Source organism: Salmo salar, chromosome 29 (genome assembly GCF_965601325.2).
Source record: "Salmo salar chromosome 29, fSalSal1, whole genome shotgun sequence".
Taxonomy (NCBI): domain Eukaryota; kingdom Metazoa; phylum Chordata; class Actinopteri; order Salmoniformes; family Salmonidae; genus Salmo; species Salmo salar.
In genome coordinates, this window is record NC_138319.1 from 38,018,078 (window position 1) to 38,039,974 (window position 21,897).

General features: G+C 49.3%; 1 protein-coding gene across 1 annotated transcript in view; it reads right to left on the reverse strand.

Moving 5' to 3' along the window:
• tr1l1 (translocation-associated membrane protein 1-like 1) overlaps positions 1 to 21,897 on the reverse strand; it is a 35,215-nt gene that overhangs the window by 11,531 nt on the left and 1,787 nt on the right. The window contains 4 exon segments of the mRNA NM_001165407.1: positions 52 to 110; positions 1,440 to 1,556; positions 4,688 to 4,800; positions 12,991 to 13,054. Of these exon segments, the coding sequence (NP_001158879.1) occupies positions 52 to 110; positions 1,440 to 1,556; positions 4,688 to 4,800; positions 12,991 to 13,054 (353 nt within the window).

A 21,897-nucleotide genomic window follows, 5' to 3' on the forward strand; every position in this document is an offset into this window, starting at 1 on the left:
TGAGCCTTTTGTACAAGGTATGGGTTTGTATAGAATGGGTTCAGGACTTACGGCATCAGGGTATGAGGGTATCCATCCCACAGGCTCACTGGGTTAGACAGGAAGTTCTCCTGGAAGAGAAACCAAAAAGTCACACACACACACACCAATCAGATGGTCTTAAACAAACAGGAACACCCACAAGCCCAGGAAACCAAACAGCCCAGAATGTAGACCATTTAACATCACCTACAGCTAACACAGCCCAGAATGTAGACCATTTAACATCACCTACAGCTAACACAGCCCAGAATGTAGACCATTTAACATCACCTACAGCTAACACAGCCCAGAATGTAGACCATTTAACATCACCTACAGCTAACACAGCCCAGAATGTAGACCATTTAACATCACCTACAGCTAACACAGCCCAGAATGTAGACCATTTAACATCACCTACAGCTAACACAGCCCAGAATGTAGACCATTTAACATCACCTACAGCTAACACAGCCCAGAATGTAGACCATTTAACATCACCTACAGCTAACACAGCCCAGAATGTAGACCATTTAACATCACCTACAGCTAACACAGCCCAGAATGTAGACCATTTAACATCACCTACAGCTAACACAGCCCAGAATGTAGACCATTTAACATCAGCTACAGCTAACACAGCCCAGAATGTAGACCATTTAACATCACCTACAGCTAACACAGCCCAGAATGTAGACCATTTAACATCACCTACATCTAACACAGCCCAGAATGTAGACCATTTAACATCACCTACAGCTAACACAGCCCAGAATGTAGACCATTTAACATCACCTACATCTAACACAGCCCAGAATGTAGACCATTTAACATCACCTACAGCTAACACAGCCCATATTCCAGTAAACAGATCGTTTAACACAGCCCATATTCCAGTAAACAGATCGTTTAACACAGCCCATATTCCAGTAAACAGATCGTTTAACACAGCCCATATTCCAGTAAACAGATCGTTTAACACAGCCCATATTCCAGTAAACAGATCGTTTAACACAGCCCATATTCCAGTAAACAGATCGTTTAACACAGCCCATATTCCAGTAAACAGATCGTTTAACACAGCCCATATTCCAGTAAACAGATCGTTTAACACAGCCCATATTCCAGTAAACAGATCGTTTAACACAGCCCATATTCCAGTAAACAGATCGTTTAACACAGCCCATATTCCAGTAAACAGATCGTTTAACACAGCCCATATTCCAGTAAACAGATCGTTTAACACAGCCCATATTCCAGTAAACAGATCGTTTAACACAGCCCATATTCCAGTAAACAGATCGTTTAACACAGCCCATATTCCAGTAAACAGATCGTTTAACACAGCCCATATTCCAGTAAACAGATCGTTTAACACAGCCCATATTCCAGTAAACAGATCGTTTAAAAGCACATACCGACATGAGGATGCTGGTTCCCCAGCCGAAGGAGAACAGGTAGAAGGCAGAGAGCTGGCCCGACTCGTTGAACTTGCTGTGCTTGGTCTTAGAGAAGTGCATCTTCCTGTTGATCTTCTGCATAACAAAACAGACAGAGAGAGGTTAGAGGGGGCGTACAGACAGAGAGAGGTTAGAGGGGGCGTATAGACAGAGAGAGGTTAGAGGGGGCGTATAGACAGAGAGAGGTTAGAGGGGGCGTATAGACAGAGAGAGGTTAGAGGGGGCGTATAGACAGAGAGAGGTTAGAGGGGGCGTATAGACAGAGAGAGGTTAGAGGGGGCGTATAGACAGAGAGAGGTTAGAGGGGGCGTATAGACAGAGAGAGGTTAGAGGGGGCGTATAGACAGAGAGAGGTTAGAGGGGGCGTATAGACAGAGAGAGGTTAGAGGGGGCGTATAGACAGAGAGAGGTTAGAGGGGGCGTATAGACAGAGAGAGGTTAGAGGGGGCGTATAGACAGAGAGAGGTTAGAGGGGGCGTATAGACAGAGAGAGGTTAGAGGGGGCGTACAGACAGAGAGAGGTTAGAGGGGGCGTACAGACAGAGAGAGGTTAGAGGGGGCGTACAGACAGAGAGAGGTTAGAGGGGGCGTATAGACAGAGAGAGGTTAGAGGGGGCGTATAGACAGAGAGAGGTTAGAGGGGGCGTATAGACAGAGAGAGGTTAGAGGGGGCGTACAGACAGAGAGAGGTTAGAGGGGGCGTACAGACAGAGAGAGGTTAGAGGGGGCGTACAGACAGAGAGAGGTTAGAGGGGGCGTATAGACAGAGAGAGGTTAGAGGGGGCGTATAGACAGAGAGAGGTTAGAGGGGGCGTACAGACAGAGAGAGGTTAGAGGGGGCGTACAGACCGAGAGAGGTTAGAGGGGGCGTACAGACAGAGAGAGGTTAGAGGGGGCGTACAGACAGAGAGAGGTTAGAGGGGGCGTACAGACAGAGAGAGGTTAGAGGGGGCGTACAGACAGAGAGAGGTTAGAGGGGGCGTATAGACAGAGAGAGGTTAGAGGGGGCGTATAGACAGAGAGAGGTTAGAGGGGGCGTATAGACAGAGAGAGGTTAGAGGGGGCGTATAGACAGAGAGAGGTTAGAGGGGGCGTATAGACAGAGAGAGGTTAGAGGGGGCGTATAGACAGAGAGAGGTTAGAGGGGGCGTATAGACAGAGAGAGGTTAGAGGGGGCGTATAGACAGAGAGAGGTTAGAGGGGGCGTATAGACAGAGAGAGGTTAGAGGGGGCGTATAGACAGAGAGAGGTTAGAGGGGGCGTATAGACAGAGAGAGGTTAGAGGGGGCGTATAGACAGAGAGAGGTTAGAGGGGGCGTATAGACAGAGAGAGGTTAGAGGGGGCGTACAGACAGAGAGAGGTTAGAGGGGGCGTACAGACAGAGAGAGGTTAGAGGGGGCGTATAGACAGAGAGAGGTTAGAGGGGGCGTATAGACAGAGAGAGGTTAGAGGGGGCGTATAGACAGAGAGAGGTTAGAGGGGGCGTACAGACAGAGAGAGGTTAGAGGGGGCGTACAGACAGAGAGAGGTTAGAGGGGGCGTACAGACAGAGAGAGGTTAGAGGGGGCGTATAGACAGAGAGAGGTTAGAGGGGGCGTATAGACAGAGAGAGGTTAGAGGGGGCGTACAGACAGAGAGAGGTTAGAGGGGGCGTACAGACCGAGAGAGGTTAGAGGGGGCGTACAGACAGAGAGAGGTTAGAGGGGGCGTACAGACAGAGAGAGGTTAGAGGGGGCGTATAGACAGAGAGAGGTTAGAGGGGGCGTATAGACAGAGAGAGGTTAGAGGGGGCGTACAGACAGAGAGAGGTTAGAGGAGGCGTACAGACAGAGAGAGGTTAGAGGGGGCGTACAGACAGAGAGAGGTTAGAGGGGGCGTACAGACAGAGAGAGGTTAGAGGGGGCGTACAGACAGAGAGAGGTTAGAGGGGGCGTACAGACAGAGAGAGGTTAGAGGGGGCGTACAGACAGAGAGAGGTTAGAGGGGGCGTACAGACAGAGAGAGGTTAGAGGGGGCGTACAGACAGAGAGAGGTTAGAGGGGGCGTATAGACAGAGAGAGGTTAGAGGGGGCGTATAGACAGAGAGAGGTTAGAGGGGGCGTATAGACAGAGAGAGGTTAGAGGGGGCGTATAGACAGAGAGAGGTTAGAGGGGGCGTATAGACAGAGAGAGGTTAGAGGGGGCGTATAGACAGAGAGAGGTTAGAGGGGGCGTATAGACAGAGAGAGGTTAGAGGGGGCGTATAGACAGAGAGAGGTTAGAGGGGGCGTATAGACAGAGAGAGGTTAGAGGGGGCGTATAGACAGAGAGAGGTTAGAGGTGCTCATTTTTTGTCCATTAAAATGAAATAAAATAGATCAGAAATACAGTGTAGACATTGTTAATGTTGTAAATGACTATTGTAGCTGGAAACAGCAGATTTTTTATGGAATATCTACATAGACGTACAGAGGCCCATTATCAGCAACCATCACTCCTGTGTTCCAACGGCACGTTATGTTAGCTAATCCAAGTTTATCATTTTAAAAAGGCTAATTGATCATTAAAAAACCATTTTGCAATTGTGTTAGCATAGCTGAAAACTGTTGTTCTCATTAAAGAAGCAATAAAACTGGCCTTCTTTAGACTAGTTGAGTATCTGGAGCATCAGCAATTGTGGGTTCGATTACAGGCTCAAAATGTCCAGAAACAAAGACCTTTCTTCTGAAACTCGTCAGTCTATTCTTGTTCTGAGAAATGAAGGCTATTACATGCGAGAAATTGCCAAGAAACTGAAGATCTCGTACAACGCTGTGTACTACTCCCTTCACAGAACAGCGCAAACTGGCTCTAACCAGAATAGAAAGAGGAGTGGGAGTACATTAGAGTGTCTAGTTTGAGAAACAGACTCCTCACAAGTCCTTAACTGGAAGCTTCATTAAATAGTACGCGCAAAACACCAGCCTCAACGTCAACAGTGAAGAGGCGACTCCGGGATGCTGGCCTTCTAGGCAGAGTTGCAAAGAAAAAAACATATCTGACTGGCCAATAAAAGTAAAAGATTAAGATGGGCAAAATAATACAGACACTGGACAGAGGAACTCTGGGATGCTGGTCTTCTAGGCAGAGTTGCCTCTTCATTGTGTGTGTGGCTGAGTGTGTGTGGCTGAGTGTGTGTGTGTGTGTGGCTGAGTGTGTGTGGCTGTGTGTGTGTGTGTGTACTTACGTCCAGTACATACTCCTGGATAATGGCGTGGATGATGATGGCCACCAGCATGTAGAAGAAGACTGTAGCCACATCCTTCAGGCCGTAGTGGAAGTGGTTCACCACGCTCTCCTCTGATAGGGAGACACACAAAGCATTTCACAAGCCTTAATAAACCCTTTATAACCCTTCATAAAGGCCTTTATAGATGCCTTACAGAATTTATTAGAAGTTGTCCCCTACCGTCTCTGCTGGACCATCTGATGGGAGATGCATATATCGTTACAATTATAGATTTTTTAAATAGATTTTGTAAGTATTATGTATGTGAATTGGACAGATGGGAGACAGGGGGTAAGATAAATAGAGAGAGAGTACATGTCAAACGGTATCAGACCAGATTGAACCGACACTGTAGGAGGGGGCACTATAACCACCAGACCAAGGTCCCACTGTAGGAGGGGGCACTATAACCACCACACCAAGGTCCCACTGTAGGAGGGGGCACTATAACCACCAGACCAAGGTCCCACTGTAGGAGGGGGCACTATAACCACCAGACCAAGGTCCCACTGTAGGAGGGGGCACTATAACCACCACACCAAGGTCCCACTGTAGGAGGGGGCACTATAACCACCACACCAAGGTCCCACTGTAGGAGGGGGCACTATAACCACCACACCAAGGTCCCACTGTAGGAGGGGGCACTATAACCACCAGACCAAGGTCCCACTGTAGGAGGGGGCACTATAACCACCAGACCAAGGTCCCACTGTAGGAGGGGGCACTATAACCACCACACCAAGGTCCCACCGTAGGAGGGGGCACTATAACCACCAGACCAAGGTCCCACTGTAGGAGGGGGCACTATAACCACCAGACCAAGGTCCCACTGTAGGAGGGGGCACTATAACCACCACACCAAGGTCCCACTGTAGGAGGGGGCACTATAACCACCAGACCAAGGTCCCACTGTAGGAGGGGGCACTATAACCACCAGACCAAGGTCCCACTGTAGGAGGGGGCACTATAACCACCACACCAAGGTCCCACTGTAGGAGGGGGCACTATAACCACCAGACCAAGGTCCCACTGTAGGAGGGGGCACTATAACCACCAGACCAAGGTCCCACTGTAGGAGGGGGCACTATAACCACCAGACCAAGGTCCCACTGTAGGAGGGGGCACTATAACCACCAGACCAAGGTCCCACTGTAGGAGGGGGCACTATAACCACCACACCAAGGTCCCACTGTAGGAGGGGGCACTATAACCACCAGACCAAGGTCCCACTGTAGGAGGGGGCACTATAACCACCACACCAAGGTCCCACTGTAGGAGGGGGCACTATAACCACCAGACCAAGGTCCCACTGTAGGAGGGGGCACTATAACCACCACACCAAGGTCCCACTGTAGGAGGGGGCACTATAACCACCACACCAAGGTCCCACTGTAGGAGGGGGCACTATAACCACCAGACCAAGGTCCCACTGTAGGAGGGGGCACTATAACCACCACACCAAGGTCCCACTGTAGGAGGGGGCACTATAACCACCAGACCAAGGTCCCACTGTAGGAGGGGGCACTATAACCACCACACCAAGGTCCCACTGTAGGAGGGGGCACTATAACCACCAGACCAAGGTCCCACTGTAGGAGGGGGCACTATAACCACCAGACCAAGGTGCCACTGTAGGAGGGGGCACTATAACCACCAGACCACACCAAGGTCCCACTGTAGGAGGGGGCACTATAACCACCAGACCACACCAAGGTCCCACTGTAGGAGGGGGCACTATAACCACCACACCAAGGTCCCACTGTAGGAGGGGGCACTATAACCACCAGACCACACCAAGGTCCCACTGTAGGAGGGGGCACTATAACCACCACACCAAGGTCCCACTGTAGGAGGGGGCACAATAACCACCAGACCAAGGTCCCACTGTAGGAGGAGGCACTATAACCACCACACCAAGGTCCCACCGTAGGAGGGGGCACTATAACCACCAGACCAAGGTCCCACTGTAGGAGGGGGCACTATAACCACCAGACCAAGGTCCCACTGTAGGAGGGGGCACTATAACCACCACACCAAGGTCCCACTGTAGGAGGGGGCACTATAACCACCAGACCAAGGTCCCACTGTAGGAGGGGGCACTATAACCACCAGACCAAGGTCCCACTGTAGGAGGGGGCACTATAACCACCACACCAAGGTCCCACTGTAGGAGGGGGCACTATAACCACCACACCAAGGTCCCACTGTAGGAGGGGGCACTATAACCACCAGACCAAGGTCCCACTGTAGGAGGGGGCACTATAACCACCAGACCAAGGTCCCACTGTAGGAGGGGGCACTATAACCACCACACCAAGGTCCCACTGTAGGAGGGGGCACAATAACCACCAGACCAAGGTCCCACTGTAGGAGGGGGCACTATAACCACCACACCAAGGTCCCACTGTAGGAGGGGGCACAATAACCACCAGACCAAGGTCCCACTGTAGGAGGGGGCACTATAACCACCACACCAAGGTCCCACTGTAGGAGGGGGCACTATAACCACCAGACCAAGGTCCCACTGTAGGAGGGGGCACAATAACCACCAGACCAAGGTCCCACTGTAGGAGGGGGCACTATAACCACCAGACCAAGGTCCCACTGTAGGAGGGGGCACTATAACCACCACACCAAGGTCCCACCGTAGGAGGGGGCACTATAACCACCACACCAAGGTCCCACCGTAGGAGGGGGCACTATAACCACCAGACCAAGGTCCCACTGTAGGAGGGGGCACTATAACCACCACACCAAGGTCCCACTGTAGGAGGGGGCACTATAACCACCAGACCAAGGTCCCACTGTAGGAGGGGGCACTATAACCACCAGACCAAGGTCCCACTGTAGGAGGGGGCACTATAACCACCACACCAAGGTCCCACTGTAGGAGGGGGCACTATAACCACCACACCAAGGTCCCACTGTAGGAGGGGGCACTATAACCACCACACCAAGGTCCCACTGTAGGAGGGGGCACTATAACCACCACACCAAGGTCCCACTGTAGGAGGGGGCACTATAACCACCAGACCAAGGTCCCACTGTAGGAGGGGGCACTATAACCACCACACCAAGGTCCCACTGTAGGAGGGGGCACTATAACCACCACACCAAGGTCCCACTGTAGGAGGGGGCACTATAACCACCAGACCAAGGTCCCACTGTAGGAGGGGGCACTATAACCACCAGACCAAGGTCCCACCGTAGGAGGGGGCACTATAACCACCAGACCAAGGTCCCACTGTAGGAGGGGGCACTATAACCACCACACCAAGGTCCCACTGTAGGAGGGGGCACTATAACCACCACACCAAGGTCCCACTGTAGGAGGGGGCACTATAACCACCAGACCACACCAAGGTCCCACTGTAGGAGGGGGCACTATAACCACCACACCAAGGTCCCACTGTAGGAGGGGGCACTATAACCACCAGACCAAGGTCCCACTGTAGGAGGGGGCACTATAACCACCACACCAAGGTCCCACTGTAGGAGGGGGCACTATAACCACCAGACCAAGGTCCCACTGTAGGAGGGGGCACTATAACCACCACACCAAGGTCCCACTGTAGGAGGGGGCACTATAACCACCACACCAAGGTCCCACTGTAGGAGGGGGCACTATAACCACCACACCAAGGTCCCACTGTAGGAGGGGGCACTATAACCACCAGACCACACCAAGGTCCCACTGTAGGAGGGGGCACTATAACCACCACACCAAGGTCCCACTGTAGGAGGGGGCACTATAACCACCAGACCAAGGTCCCACTGTAGGAGGGGGCACTATAACCACCACACCAAGGTCCCACTGTAGGAGGGGGCACTATAACCACCAGACCAAGGTCCCACTGTAGGAGGGGGCACTATAACCACCACACCAAGGTCCCACTGTAGGAGGGGGCACTATAACCACCACACCAAGGTCCCACTGTAGGAGGGGGCACTATAACCACCACACCAAGGTCCCACTGTAGGAGGGGGCACTATAACCACCACACCAAGGTCCCACTGTAGGAGGGGGCACTATAACCACCACACCAAGGTCCCACTGTAGGAGGGGGCACTATAACCACCAGACCAAGGTCCCACTGTAGGAGGGGGCACTATAACCACCAGACCAAGGTCCCACTGTAGGAGGGGGCACTATAACCACCAGACCAAGGTCCCACCGTAGGAGGGGGCACTATAACCACCAGACCAAGGTCCCACTGTAGGAGGGGGCACTATAACCACCACACCAAGGTCCCACTGTAGGAGGGGGCACTATAACCACCACACCAAGGTCCCACTGTAGGAGGGGGCACTATAACCACCAGACCACACCAAGGTCCCACTGTAGGAGGGGGCACTATAACCACCACACCAAGGTCCCACTGTAGGAGGGGGCACTATAACCACCACACCAAGGTCCCACTGTAGGAGGGGGCACTATAACCACCAGACCAAGGTCCCACTGTAGGAGGGGGCACTATAACCACCACACCAAGGTCCCACCGTAGGAGGGGGCACAATAACCACCAGACCAAGGTCCCACTGTAGGAGGGGGCACTATAACCACCAGACCAAGGTCCCACTGTAGGAGGGGGCACTATAACCACCACACCAAGGTCCCACCGTAGGAGGGGGCACTATAACCACCAGACCAAGGTCCCACTGTAGGAGGGGGCACTATAACCACCAGACCAAGGTCCCACTGTAGGAGGGGGCACTATAACCACCACACCAAGGTCCCACTGTAGGAGGGGGCACTATAACCACCAGACCAAGGTCCCACTGTAGGAGGGGGCACTATAACCACCAGACCAAGGTCCCACTGTAGGAGGGGGCACTATAACCACCACACCAAGGTCCCACTGTAGGAGGGGGCACTATAACCACCAGACCAAGGTCCCACTGTAGGAGGGGGCACTATAACCACCACACCAAGGTCCCACTGTAGGAGGGGGCACTATAACCACCACACCAAGGTCCCACCGTAGGAGGGGGTACTATAACCACCACACCAAGGTCCCACTGTAGGAGGGGGCACTATAACCACCAGACCAAGGTCCCACTGTAGGAGGGGGCACTATAACCACCAGACCAAGGTCCCACTGTAGGAGGGGGCACTATAACCACCACACCAAGGTCCCACTGTAGGAGGGGGCACTATAACCACCACACCAAGGTCCCACTGTAGGAGGGGGCACTATAACCACCAGACCAAGGTCCCACTGTAGGAGGGGGCACTATAACCACCACACCAAGGTCCCACTGTAGGAGGGGGCACTATAACCACCAGACCAAGGTCCCACTGTAGGAGGGGGCACTATAACCACCAGACCAAGGTGCCACTGTAGGAGGGGGCACTATAACCACCAGACCAAGGTCCCACTGTAGGAGGGGGCACTATAACCACCACACCAAGGTCCCACTGTAGGAGGGGGCACTATAACCACCAGACCAAGGTCCCACTGTAGGAGGGGGCACTATAACCACCAGACCAAGGTCCCACTGTAGGAGGGGGCACTATAACCACCAGACCACACCAAGGTCCCACTGTATGAGGGGGCACTATAACCACCAGACCAAGGTCCCACTGTAGGAGGGGGCACTATAACCACCAGACCACACCAAGGTCCCACTGTAGGAGGGGGCACTATAACCACCACACCAAGGTCCCACTGTAGGAGGGGGCACTATAACCACCAGACCACACCAAGGTCCCACTGTAGGAGGGGGCACTATAACCACCACACCAAGGTCCCACCGTAGGAGGGGGCACTATAACCACCAGACCAAGGTCCCACCGTAGGAGGGGGCACTATAACCACCAGACCAAGGTCCCACTGTAGGAGGGGGCACTATAACCACCAGACCAAGGTCCCACTGTAGGAGGGGGCACTATAACCACCACACCAAGGTCCCACTGTAGGAGGGGGCACTATAACCACCAGACCAAGGTCCCACTGTAGGAGGGGGCACTATAACCACCACACCAAGGTCCCACTGTAGGAGGGGGCACTATAACCACCAGACCAAGGTCCCACTGTAGGAGGGGGCACTATAACCACCAGACCAAGGTCCCACTGTAGGAGGGGGCACTATAACCACCACACCAAGGTCCCACTGTAGGAGGGGGCACTATAACCACCAGACCAAGGTCCCACTGTAGGAGGGGGCACTATAACCACCAGACCAAGGTCCCACTGTAGGAGGGGGCACTATAACCACCAGACCAAGGTCCCACTGTAGGAGGGGGCACTATAACCACCACACCAAGGTCCCACTGTAGGAGGGGGCACTATAACCACCAGACCACACCAAGGTCCCACTGTAGGAGGGGGCACTATAACCACCAGACCACACCAAGGTCCCACTGTAGGAGGGGGCACTATAACCACCAGACCAAGGTCCCACTGTAGGAGGGGGCACTATAACCACCAGACCAAGGTGCCACTGTAGGAGGGGGCACTATAACCACCACACCAAGGTCCCACTGTAGGAGGGGGCACTATAACCACCACACCAAGGTCCCACTGTAGGAGGGGGCACTATAACCACCACACCAAGGTCCCACTGTAGGAGGGGGCACTATAACCACCAGACCAAGGTCCCACTGTAGGAGGGGGCACTATAACCACCAGACCAAGGTCCCACTGTAGGAGGGGGCACTATAACCACCACACCAAGGTCCCACTGTAGGAGGGGGCACTATAACCACCACACCAAGGTCCCACTGTAGGAGGGGGCACTATAACCACCACACCAAGGTCCCACTGTAGGAGGGGGCACTATAACCACCACACCAAGGTCCCACTGTAGGAGGGGGCACTATAACCACCACACCAAGGTCCCACTGTAGGAGGGGGCACTATAACCACCAGACCAAGGTCCCACTGTAGGAGGGGGCACTATAACCACCAGACCACACCAAGGTCCCACTGTAGGAGGGGGCACTATAATTTATTTTCATAAAGCCTTTAGAAAGGCCTTCATGGATGCTTTAAGAAGGGTTTAGAACCACATACGATGCTATATAAAAAGTGGGGTTAAAGGTTTACTCGAGCTGAAAAGGCAACACGACTAGGAAATACCTGCCTGATCTGCTACTCAAGGAATTTAGCTGAAAAAACCAGACTGTTAATGAATGACAGAGGGCTTATTACGAGCACCGTAAACTGAATATATGTGTCCCAAATGGCACCCTTATTTCCTAAGTAGTGCACTACTTTAGACCAGGGTCCATAGGGCTCTGATCAAAAGTAATGCACCATGTCAGGAATAGGGTGCCATTTGGGAAGCAAACCTGCCAAGAATATCTGTTGTTTAAATAAAATCCGACATCACGAAACACATTCCATCAGCACCTCATACATGACTTTAAATAAGGCAAAGCAGAGTAGGAAGGTTTAAGTAGTACAGGAAGGAGAACTTTTAGGATTAAGTAGAGCAGGAAGTAGAATGGCTAGAATAAATGAGTTAGGAGCTCCACTGTTAAAGAATCGAGTGTTACAGGAGGAGTTTGTAGGAAAACATTCATTCACCTTATATAGCACACTACCCAATAGGCCCTGGTCAAAAGCAGAGCACCACATATGGAATAGGGTGCCATTTGGGACACAGTCGAGACTGTGATGCCATAGCCTGTATTAAACCCTAGCCCCAATTCTTCCAGAACAACCTAACAGGAGAACATTATAAATCAAGAAGACTAAATGTAGCGTCACGGGGGGGGGGGGAGCTATTGGAAAAAATAAAAATAAAATAAAAAAGTGTTCTAGAAGTGGAAAAAGTGTTCTAGAAGTGGAAAAAGTGTTCTAGAAGTGGAAAAAGTGTTCTAGAAGTGGAAAAAGTGTTCTAGAAGTGGAAAAAGTGTTCTAGAAGTGGAAAAAGTGTTCTAGAAGTGGAAGGCCATTTGAGTAGAGTTCTATCCTGTAACTCCACAGGAGAAGGCTTCTGATTCCAGAACTACAAGTCCATTCTAGTTATAAGCTGCCTGGTTAAAGTTTCTACACTGACAGGATAACAGGCAAATTAGTTCCAGACACACTGAAGAAAAGGTGGGTAAGAAATGAGGATGTCACGAGGTCATTTTTGCTTTGTCATTCATTCAAAATAAAATGTCATGAAAAATAAAAGTTATGAAAGCAAAAGAGGAAGTCGATATAACCTCCATACCAGAGCATACATTTGACCCAGTAAAAAAAATTTAAACATTTTTTTAAATAATGGATAAAAGTTAATATGGGGAACAATATAAAAGTTAAACTGACCGTTTGCAGAGATTGTAACGTTGTATTGGACAGTGATGAACAGCACAGCAACCTGCGAGGTGATCTGCATCACAGAGGGGCCAAGGGAGAGGATTGGTTAGACATGAAAACACAGGATTAGGTCCCAAATCGCACCCTATTCCCTACATAGTACACTACTTCTGGCCAGAGCCCGGCTTCCAGAGGCTTCTAACGGAGTCGATACCTAAAAGCAAAGCACAACATGATTGTCATTAGCTGTCCCTCTCTGTGGGTCACCTACCATGGTGTAGCCTGCTTAAATAAACCAGGGGGCATTGTAGATTGGTTTGCACACTCGTGTTTCTATCTGACATGTTGTTGGGATCATTCAATCCAATACAACAGGTGAGACTGAACGGACGATTTGGACTTCAAAACATATATGTGTCGTCATACGAACTCTTCTTGAGGACAGAAATGTTACCAATATGGCAAGATTGATTCATAACTACACATTTTCACTGCAGAACTCAGTTCTGTAATAAAGTAGCTTCACATCGTCAATGTGACTACAGCACATCAAGGCACAAGAACTCAAACTCCCATGATGCATCTAGTCAACTCAATGCAGGCGCTGAATTTTTTGTAAAAAAGGGATGCATCATGTAAAGTTAAATTCGGATGAAGTGGGACACTTTCTGCATTTAAAATCTTCTTTTGCCTCCTCAGACATTTAGCCAACATACCAGCCCAACACACGATACATTTTTTTAAATCCTAAAGATGTTTCCTAAATCACAGAAAATGTTGATATCATATTCACAGAAGGCATGACACCCCCAATTTTTGTAGACTGCGCTGAAAGCCTATTTTTCAGTTTTGTATTTGGTCAACTGGGATCGTCATAATTCTACCCCAATGCCAAGTCAATGTTGTGTGATTTAGGAAACATCTTGAGGACTTCAGAAATGTATCATGTGTTGGTCTGATATGTTGGAAAAATGACTGAAGAGTTTAAAGACTGAAATACAATTTTTTTTTTTTTAAAGTGGGCCAATTTTTCTAAATTCACCTTACTATAGTTCTGCTTGGTGCAGGGTAACAGTTCTACAAGAACCAGAGCCCTGCCCTAACCCCCAGTACAGCCCTGCCTTAACCCCCAGTACAGCCCAGCCTTAACCCCCAGTACAGCCCAGCCCTAACCCCCAGTACAGCCCAGCCCTAACCCCCAGTACAGCTCAGCCCTAACCCCCAGTACAGCTCAGCCCTAACCCCCAGTACAGCTCAGCCCTAACCCCCAGTACAGCTCAGCCCTAACCCCCAGTACAGCCCTGCCCTATCCCCAGTACAGCCCAGCCCTAACCCCCATTACAGCCCTGCCCTAACCCCCATTACAGCCCAGCCCTAACCCCCATTACAGCCCAGCCCTAACCCCCAGTACAGCCCAGCCCTAACCCCCAGTACAGCCCAGCCTTAACCCCCAGTACAGCCCAGCCCTAACCCCCAATACAGCCCAGCCCTAACCCCCAGTACAGCCCAGCCCTAACCCCCAGTACAGCTCAGCCCTAACCCCCAGTACAGCTCAGCCCTAACCCCCAGTACAGCCCAGCCCTATCCCCAGTACAGCCCAGCCCTAACCCCAGTACAGCTCAGCCCTAACCCCCAGTACAGCTCAGCCCTAACCCCCAGTACAGCCCAGCCCTATCCCCAGTACAGCCCAGCCCTAACCCCCAGTACAGCCCTGCCCTAACCCCCAGTACAGCCCAGCCCTAACCCCCATTACAGCCCAGCCCTAACCCCCATTACAGCCCAGCCCTAACCCCCAGTACAGCCCAGCCCTAACCCCCAGTACAGCCAGCCCTAACCCCAGTACAGCCCAGCCCTAACCCCCAGTACAGCCCAGCCCTAACCCCCAGTACAGCCCAGCCCTAACCCCCAGTACAGCCCAGCCCTAACCCCCAGTACAGCCCAGCCCTAACCCCATTACAGCCCAGCCCTAACCCCAGTACAGCCCAGCCCTAACCCCCATACAGCCAGCCCTAACCCCCAGTACAGCCCAGCCCTAACCCCCAGTACAGCCCAGCCCTAACCCCCAGTACAGCCCAGCCCTAACCCCCAACCCCAGTACAGTCCCAGCCCTAACCCCCAGTACAGCCCAGCCCTAACCCCCAGTACAGCCCAGCCCTAACCCCCAGTACAGCCCAGCCCTAACCCCCAGTACAGCCCAGCCCTAACCCCCAGTACAGCCCTGCCCTAACCCCCAGTACAGCCCAGCCCTAACCCCCAGTACAGCCCAGCCCTAACCCCCAGTACAGCCCAGCCCTAACCCCCAGTACAGCCCTGCCTTAACCCCAGTACAGCCCAGCCCTAACCCCCAGTACAGCCCAGCCCTAACCCCCAGTACAGCCCAGCCCTAACCCCCAGTACAGCCCAGCCCTAACCCCCAGTACAGCCCAGCCCTAACCCCCAGTACAGCCCTGCCTTAACCCCAGTACAGCCCAGCCCTAACCCCCAGTACAGCCCAGCCCTAACCCCCAGTACAGCCCTGCCCTAACCCCCAGTACAGCCCAGCCCTAACCCCCAGTACAGCCCAGCCCTAACCCCCAGTACAGCCCAGCCCTAACCCCCAGTACAGCCCAGCCCTAACCCCCAGTACAGCCCTGCCTTAACCCCAGTACAGCCCAGCCCTAACCCCCAGTACAGCCCAGCCCTAACCCCCAGTACAGCCCAGCCCTAACCCCCAGTACAGCCCAGCCCTAACCCCCAGTACAGCCCAGCCCTAACCCCCAGTACAGCCCAGCCCTAACCCCCAGTACAGCCCAGCCCTAACCCCCAGTACAGCCCAGCCCTAACCCCCAGTACAGCCCTGCCCTAACCCCCAGTACAGCCCAGCCCTACCCCCCATTACATCATCAAGCTTCTCTGCTTGGGCTTGGTAACAATAGGTTAGGTTCTCTCTTGTTAGACCAAGAAATAAAAACAGCATAAAATATTAAGCTGTCCCAGTCCCACTTTTTCTGAATTCACCCTAGTAAACATGAAGTAAAAAAAATATATATATAATTCTGTGTAAACCAACAATACATTTTTAAAAACACTAATTGTTTTTAAACGTAAACTGTTGACTTAGTAAAATGAATTGCGATTATTGGGACTTTTACAGAATATAACTTGAGTTTTTTTAATGAAGGGGGGTGGGGGGGGGGTTTACCCACAAACGATGACAGCGCTCCCAGTCGCCCAGTGACTGCCACGTAACACTTGATCTGCGCATCCTCCCCGTTCTCCCAGCAGCAGGATGTCATGCCGGCAGGAGCAGCTCGGATTTTCTCCCTTCAGAATAAGAGTCCCTTTGCAAAGATATGCTAAACTTTGGGAATATCTGGAAAAAACTTATTTTTTGTATTTTTTTTTGCAGACTAGTTCAGTACAACTGTTTCACAGCATCGATACCACCGTTGGAAAAAATAAATGGATAATTTGATTTTTCATACCAACATTTTTGAAAGTTTACACAAATATTGGTATGTTGAAAGCCATTGTCTAGGCTATATTTAAATAAAATACTTAATAAAATACAAATATGTTACAGGAATTACTCGATAGTCTGCTAAACTTAAAATGTGTCTCTTGTGCTAGGTTTAACACAGGTTTAACACAGGTTTAACACAGGTTTAACACAGCGTGCAGGTGACTCCTCACTCCACCCACTACAATGTAATAGACTGTATATTGACTTGTGGAGAGAGAGCTTTTTCTAGCTAAAGTGAGGCGGAAAAGTACTCAGTAGGGTCTCTACTAAGCAAATATGTGTAGTTTTAGAGGGGGACTGCGTTGTTCATATCCAGCAGCACTTTGTTCTCCACCCCTTCCATAGCAATATGCTAATAGACTGTACATGGGGTACAGATTTGTTTGTAGAGAACTTTTTTTTACCTGAAATATGACTTGGTTCAACTATGAGTCTTTTACCCTGGCCATACATGGCTTTCTTGCACTGACTGAATGACATTTTATGAATGAATGACATTTTATTTTAGTGTCAAATCACCAATTGGCGACCCATCCCTTATGGGATTAATTGACACGTAAACATTACAATAATTCACAGTGGGAATTCAGTGACAGTTGTTCATCCCGTGTTCTCTGCGTCAAATCAACACATAGTAGTAAATAAAGGTTATCCAAACAATAATTATATCCCTAGAGCAGTACAATAGTATACATACATATATAAATACAGAACAATTAAACACTAGGAACTTGAACCCAGTCCCAGAGTTTCATTCTCTATATAGTCATACATAGTCTTTCCTCTTCCATTTCACCACAATACCTGCTTCAATACGCAGAGGCAATATCCCTAAACTGACTTGTTTCAATACGCAGAGGCAATATCCCATGATCTGACCTGTTTCAATACGCAGAGGCAATATCCCTAAACTGACTTGTTTCAATACGCAGAGGAAATATCCCTAAACTGACTTGTTTCAATACGCAGAGGCAATATCCCATGATCTGACCTGTTTCAATACGCAGAGGCAATATCCCTAAACTGACTTGTTTCAATACGCAGAGGCAATATCACTGATCTGACCTGTTTCAATACGCAGAGGCAATATTCCTGATCTGACCTGTTTCAATACGCAGAGGCAATATCCCATGATCTGACCTGTTTCAATACGCAGAGGCAATATCCCTGATGTGACCTGTTTCAATACGCAGAGGCAATATCCCATGATCTGACCTGTTTCAATACGCAGAGGCAATATCCCTGATGTGACCTGTTTCAATACGCAGAGGCAATATCCCTAAACTGACTTGTTTCAATACGCAGAGGCAATATCCCATGATCTGACCTGTTTCAATACGCAGAGGCAATATCCCTAAACTGAATTGTTTCAATACGCAGAGGCAATATCCCTGATCTGACCTGTTTCAATACGCAGAGGCAATATTCCTGATCTGACCTGTTTCAATACGCAGAGGCAATATCCCATGATCTGACCTGTTTCAATACGCAGAGGCAATATCCCTGATGTGACCTGTTTCAATACGCAGAGGCAATATCCCTGATGTGACCTGTTTCAATACGCAGAGGCAATATCCCATGATCTGACCTGTTTCAATACGCAGAGGCAATATCCCTGATGTGACCTGTTTCAATACGCAGAGGCAATATCCCTGATCTGACCTGTTTCAATACGCAGAGGCAATATCCCTGATGTGACCTGTTTCAATACGCAGAGGCAATATCCCTAAACTGACTTGTTTCAATACGCAGAGGCAATATCCCATGATCTGACCTGTTTCAATACGCAGAGGCAATATCCCTAAACTGACTTGTTTCAATACGCAGAGGCAATATCCCTGATCTGACCTGTTTCAATACGCAGAGGCAATATTCCTGATCTGACCTGTTTCAATACGCAGAGGCAATATCCCATGATCTGACCTGTTTCAATACGCAGAGGCAATATCCCTGATGTGACCTGTTTCAATACGCAGAGGCAATATCCCTGATGTGACCTGTTTCAATACGCAGAGGCAATATCCCATGATCTGACCTGTTTCAATACGCAGAGGCAATATCCCTGATCTGACCTGTTTCAATACGCAGAGGCAATATCCCTGATGTGACCTGTTTCAATACGCAGAGGCAATATCCCTGATGTGACCTGTTTCAATACGCAGAGACAATATCCCTGATCTTACCTGGGCACATAACGATCTCTTGTTTTTAGGTCGGTTATACATAATAATATCTCTCACACACCAATTCACCCTGAATCAAACAACAGGTTCTCAGTTTGAGTTTATGATGAACCTCCTCCACCCATTTCCTTTCTTCATGTTGCATCAACAGTTGTTTTTTAAATCATATCTATGTCTCCCTTACTTTGGTTTTTGGTACAGATGTTCACAGTCAGACTGTTGAAAAAGGTCAGACATTTCAGTTACCTTGGCCCCCCCTATGGACAGATCCCATTGAAAAACGTTACCAGGCCCCCCCTATGGACAGATCCCATTGAAAAACATTACCAGGCCCCCCCTATGGACAGATCCCATTGAAAAACGTTACCAGGCCCCCCCTATGGACAGATCCCATTGAAAAACGTTACCAGGCCCCCCCTATGGACAGATCCCATTGAAAAACGTTACCAGGCCCCCCCTATGGACAGATCCCATTGAAAAACGTTACCAGGCCCCCCCTATGGACAGATCCCATTGAAAAACATTACCAGGCCCCCCCTATGGACAGATCCCATTGAAAAACATTACCAGGCCCCCCCTATGGACAGATCCCATTGAAAAACGTTACCAGGCCCCCCCTATGGACAGATCCCATTGAAAAACGTTACCAGGCCCCCCCTATGGACAGATCCCATTGAAAAACGTTACCAGGCCCCCCCTATGGACAGATCCCATTGAAAAACATTACCAGGCCCCCCCTATGGACAGATCCCATTGAAAAATGTTACCAGCCCCCCCCCCCCTATGGACAGAGCCCATTGAAAAACGTTACCAGGCCCCCCTATGGACAGATCCCATTGAAAAACGTTACCAGCCCCCCCCCCCTATGGACAGATCCCATTGAAAAACGTTACCAGGCCCCCCCTATGGACAGATCCCATTGAAAAACGTTACCAGCTATTCTAGCAGTTGGCATATCCAGCAGTCTATTCCAAAGTCTCACCATACCTGCCTTCCATCTCACCTCACAGGGTTCCCAGCCCGTGTCCCCAGTTATTGCAAGTATAAGTGCAAATTTGTGGACACCTAAAAAGTAACGTACTGCTCTGTTATGGACATTTTTTTTAAATAGCTCTTAGCGCCCCCCACTCCTGCTGAATAGTCCAGAACAGGACAGTCTGGAATACGTAGCATAACCAATATCTTTACACCAAGTCATTATCTTTCTAAAACAGTCTGGAATACATAGCATAACCAATATCTTTACACCAAGTCATTATCTGTCTGAAACAGTCTGGAATACGTAGAATAACCAATATCTTTACACCAAGTCATTATCTTTCTGAAACAGTCTGGAATACATAGCATAACCAATATCTTTACACCAAGTCATTATCTTTCTGAAACAGTCTGGAATACGTAGCATAACCAATATCTTTACACCAAGTCATTATCTGTGTTTTAGTCTGGTTAATCATGAGTCTCCATCTTCTACACCAGTTGACTGGACATAATAACATGTTCTGCAGGTCTTGTTCAGTCCCTGCCATCTAAATAACATCATCAGCATATGAAATGATTCTTAACATCATCAGCAAATGAAATGATTCTTAACATCATCAGCATATGAAATGATTCTTAACATCATCAGCATATGAAATGATACTTAACATCATCAGCATATGAAATGATACTTATCAGCATATGAAATGATACTTATCATCAGCATATGAAATGATACTCAGCACGTCATCATATCTTACTCCAGTATTTAACCGTTTCATTTCTTTTGCCAAATCATTTATAAACAAAGCAAACCAAGTCCGTGATTAGACATGTCCTTGTTTTACACCCGGGTACCCAATTGGTACTTTGTAAACCGACTGGATTGCTTGATAAAATTTCCCATCAACCCCCTGTCTTTAACAACCTATAGGCTAAAATATCCCCATTTACTAAATCAAATCGCTTTCTGGAAATAAATGAAACGTGCTTCTCTTCATGTAGTCCATTACTGCTTATTGTACCGACCGAGAAGATGTGATCTGTACAGGCTCTGGATTTACACAAAACACTTTGTTCTGCCGCCAGAATGTTTTGATCCTCAAAAGATCAGCCTATTGAGGATGGATGAATATGGATAAATATCATTTATAGATCGTACTTAATAAATGCATACCTCTATAGTTCAGTGGCACTCCCAGGTCATTATTTGAAGATTTGGGAATGGAATTCACTATAGACTCATACCAAGTGGATGGCAGTATACTGTACTCATACCAAGTGGATGGCAGTATACTGTACTCATACCAAGTGGATGGCAGTATACTGTACTCATACCAAGTGGATGGCAGTATACTGTACTCATACCAAGTGGATGGCAGTATACTGTACTCATACCAAGTGGATGGCAGTATACTGTACTCATACCAAGTGGATGGCAGTATACTGTACTCATACCAAGTGGATGGCAGTATACTGTACTCATACCAAGTGGATGGCAGTATACTGTACTCATACCAAGTGGATGGCAGTATACTGTACTCATACCAAGTGGATGGCAGTATACTGTACTCATACCAAGTGGATGGCAGTATACTGTACTCATACCAAGTGGATGGCAGTATACTGTACTCATACCAAGTGGATGGCAGTATACTGTAATCATTCACTATAGACTCATACCAAGTGGATGGCAGTATACTGTACTCATACCAAGTGGATGGCAGTATACTGTACTCATCCAAGTGGATGGCAGTATACTGTACTCATACCAAGTGGATGGCAGTATACTGTACTCATACCAAGTGGATGGCAGTATACTGTACTCATACCAAGTGGATGGCAGTATACTGTACTCATACCAAGTGGATGGCAGTATACTGTACTCATACCAAGTGGATGGCAGTATACTGTACTCATACCAAGTGGATGGCAGTATACTGTAATCATTCACTATAGACTCATACCAAGTGGATGGCAGTATACTGTACTCATACCAAGTGGATGGCAGTATACTGTACTCATACCAAGTGGATGGCAGTATACTGTACTCATACCAAGTGGATGGCAGTATACTGTACTCATACCAAGTGGATGGCAGTATACTGTACTCATTCCAAGTGGATGGCAGTATACTGTACTCATTCCAAGTGGATGGCAGTATACTGTACTCATTCCAAGTGGATGGCAGTATACTGTACTCAAAAAACACATGTGGAGGAAATCATATAGGACGTCAATTCATTTAGG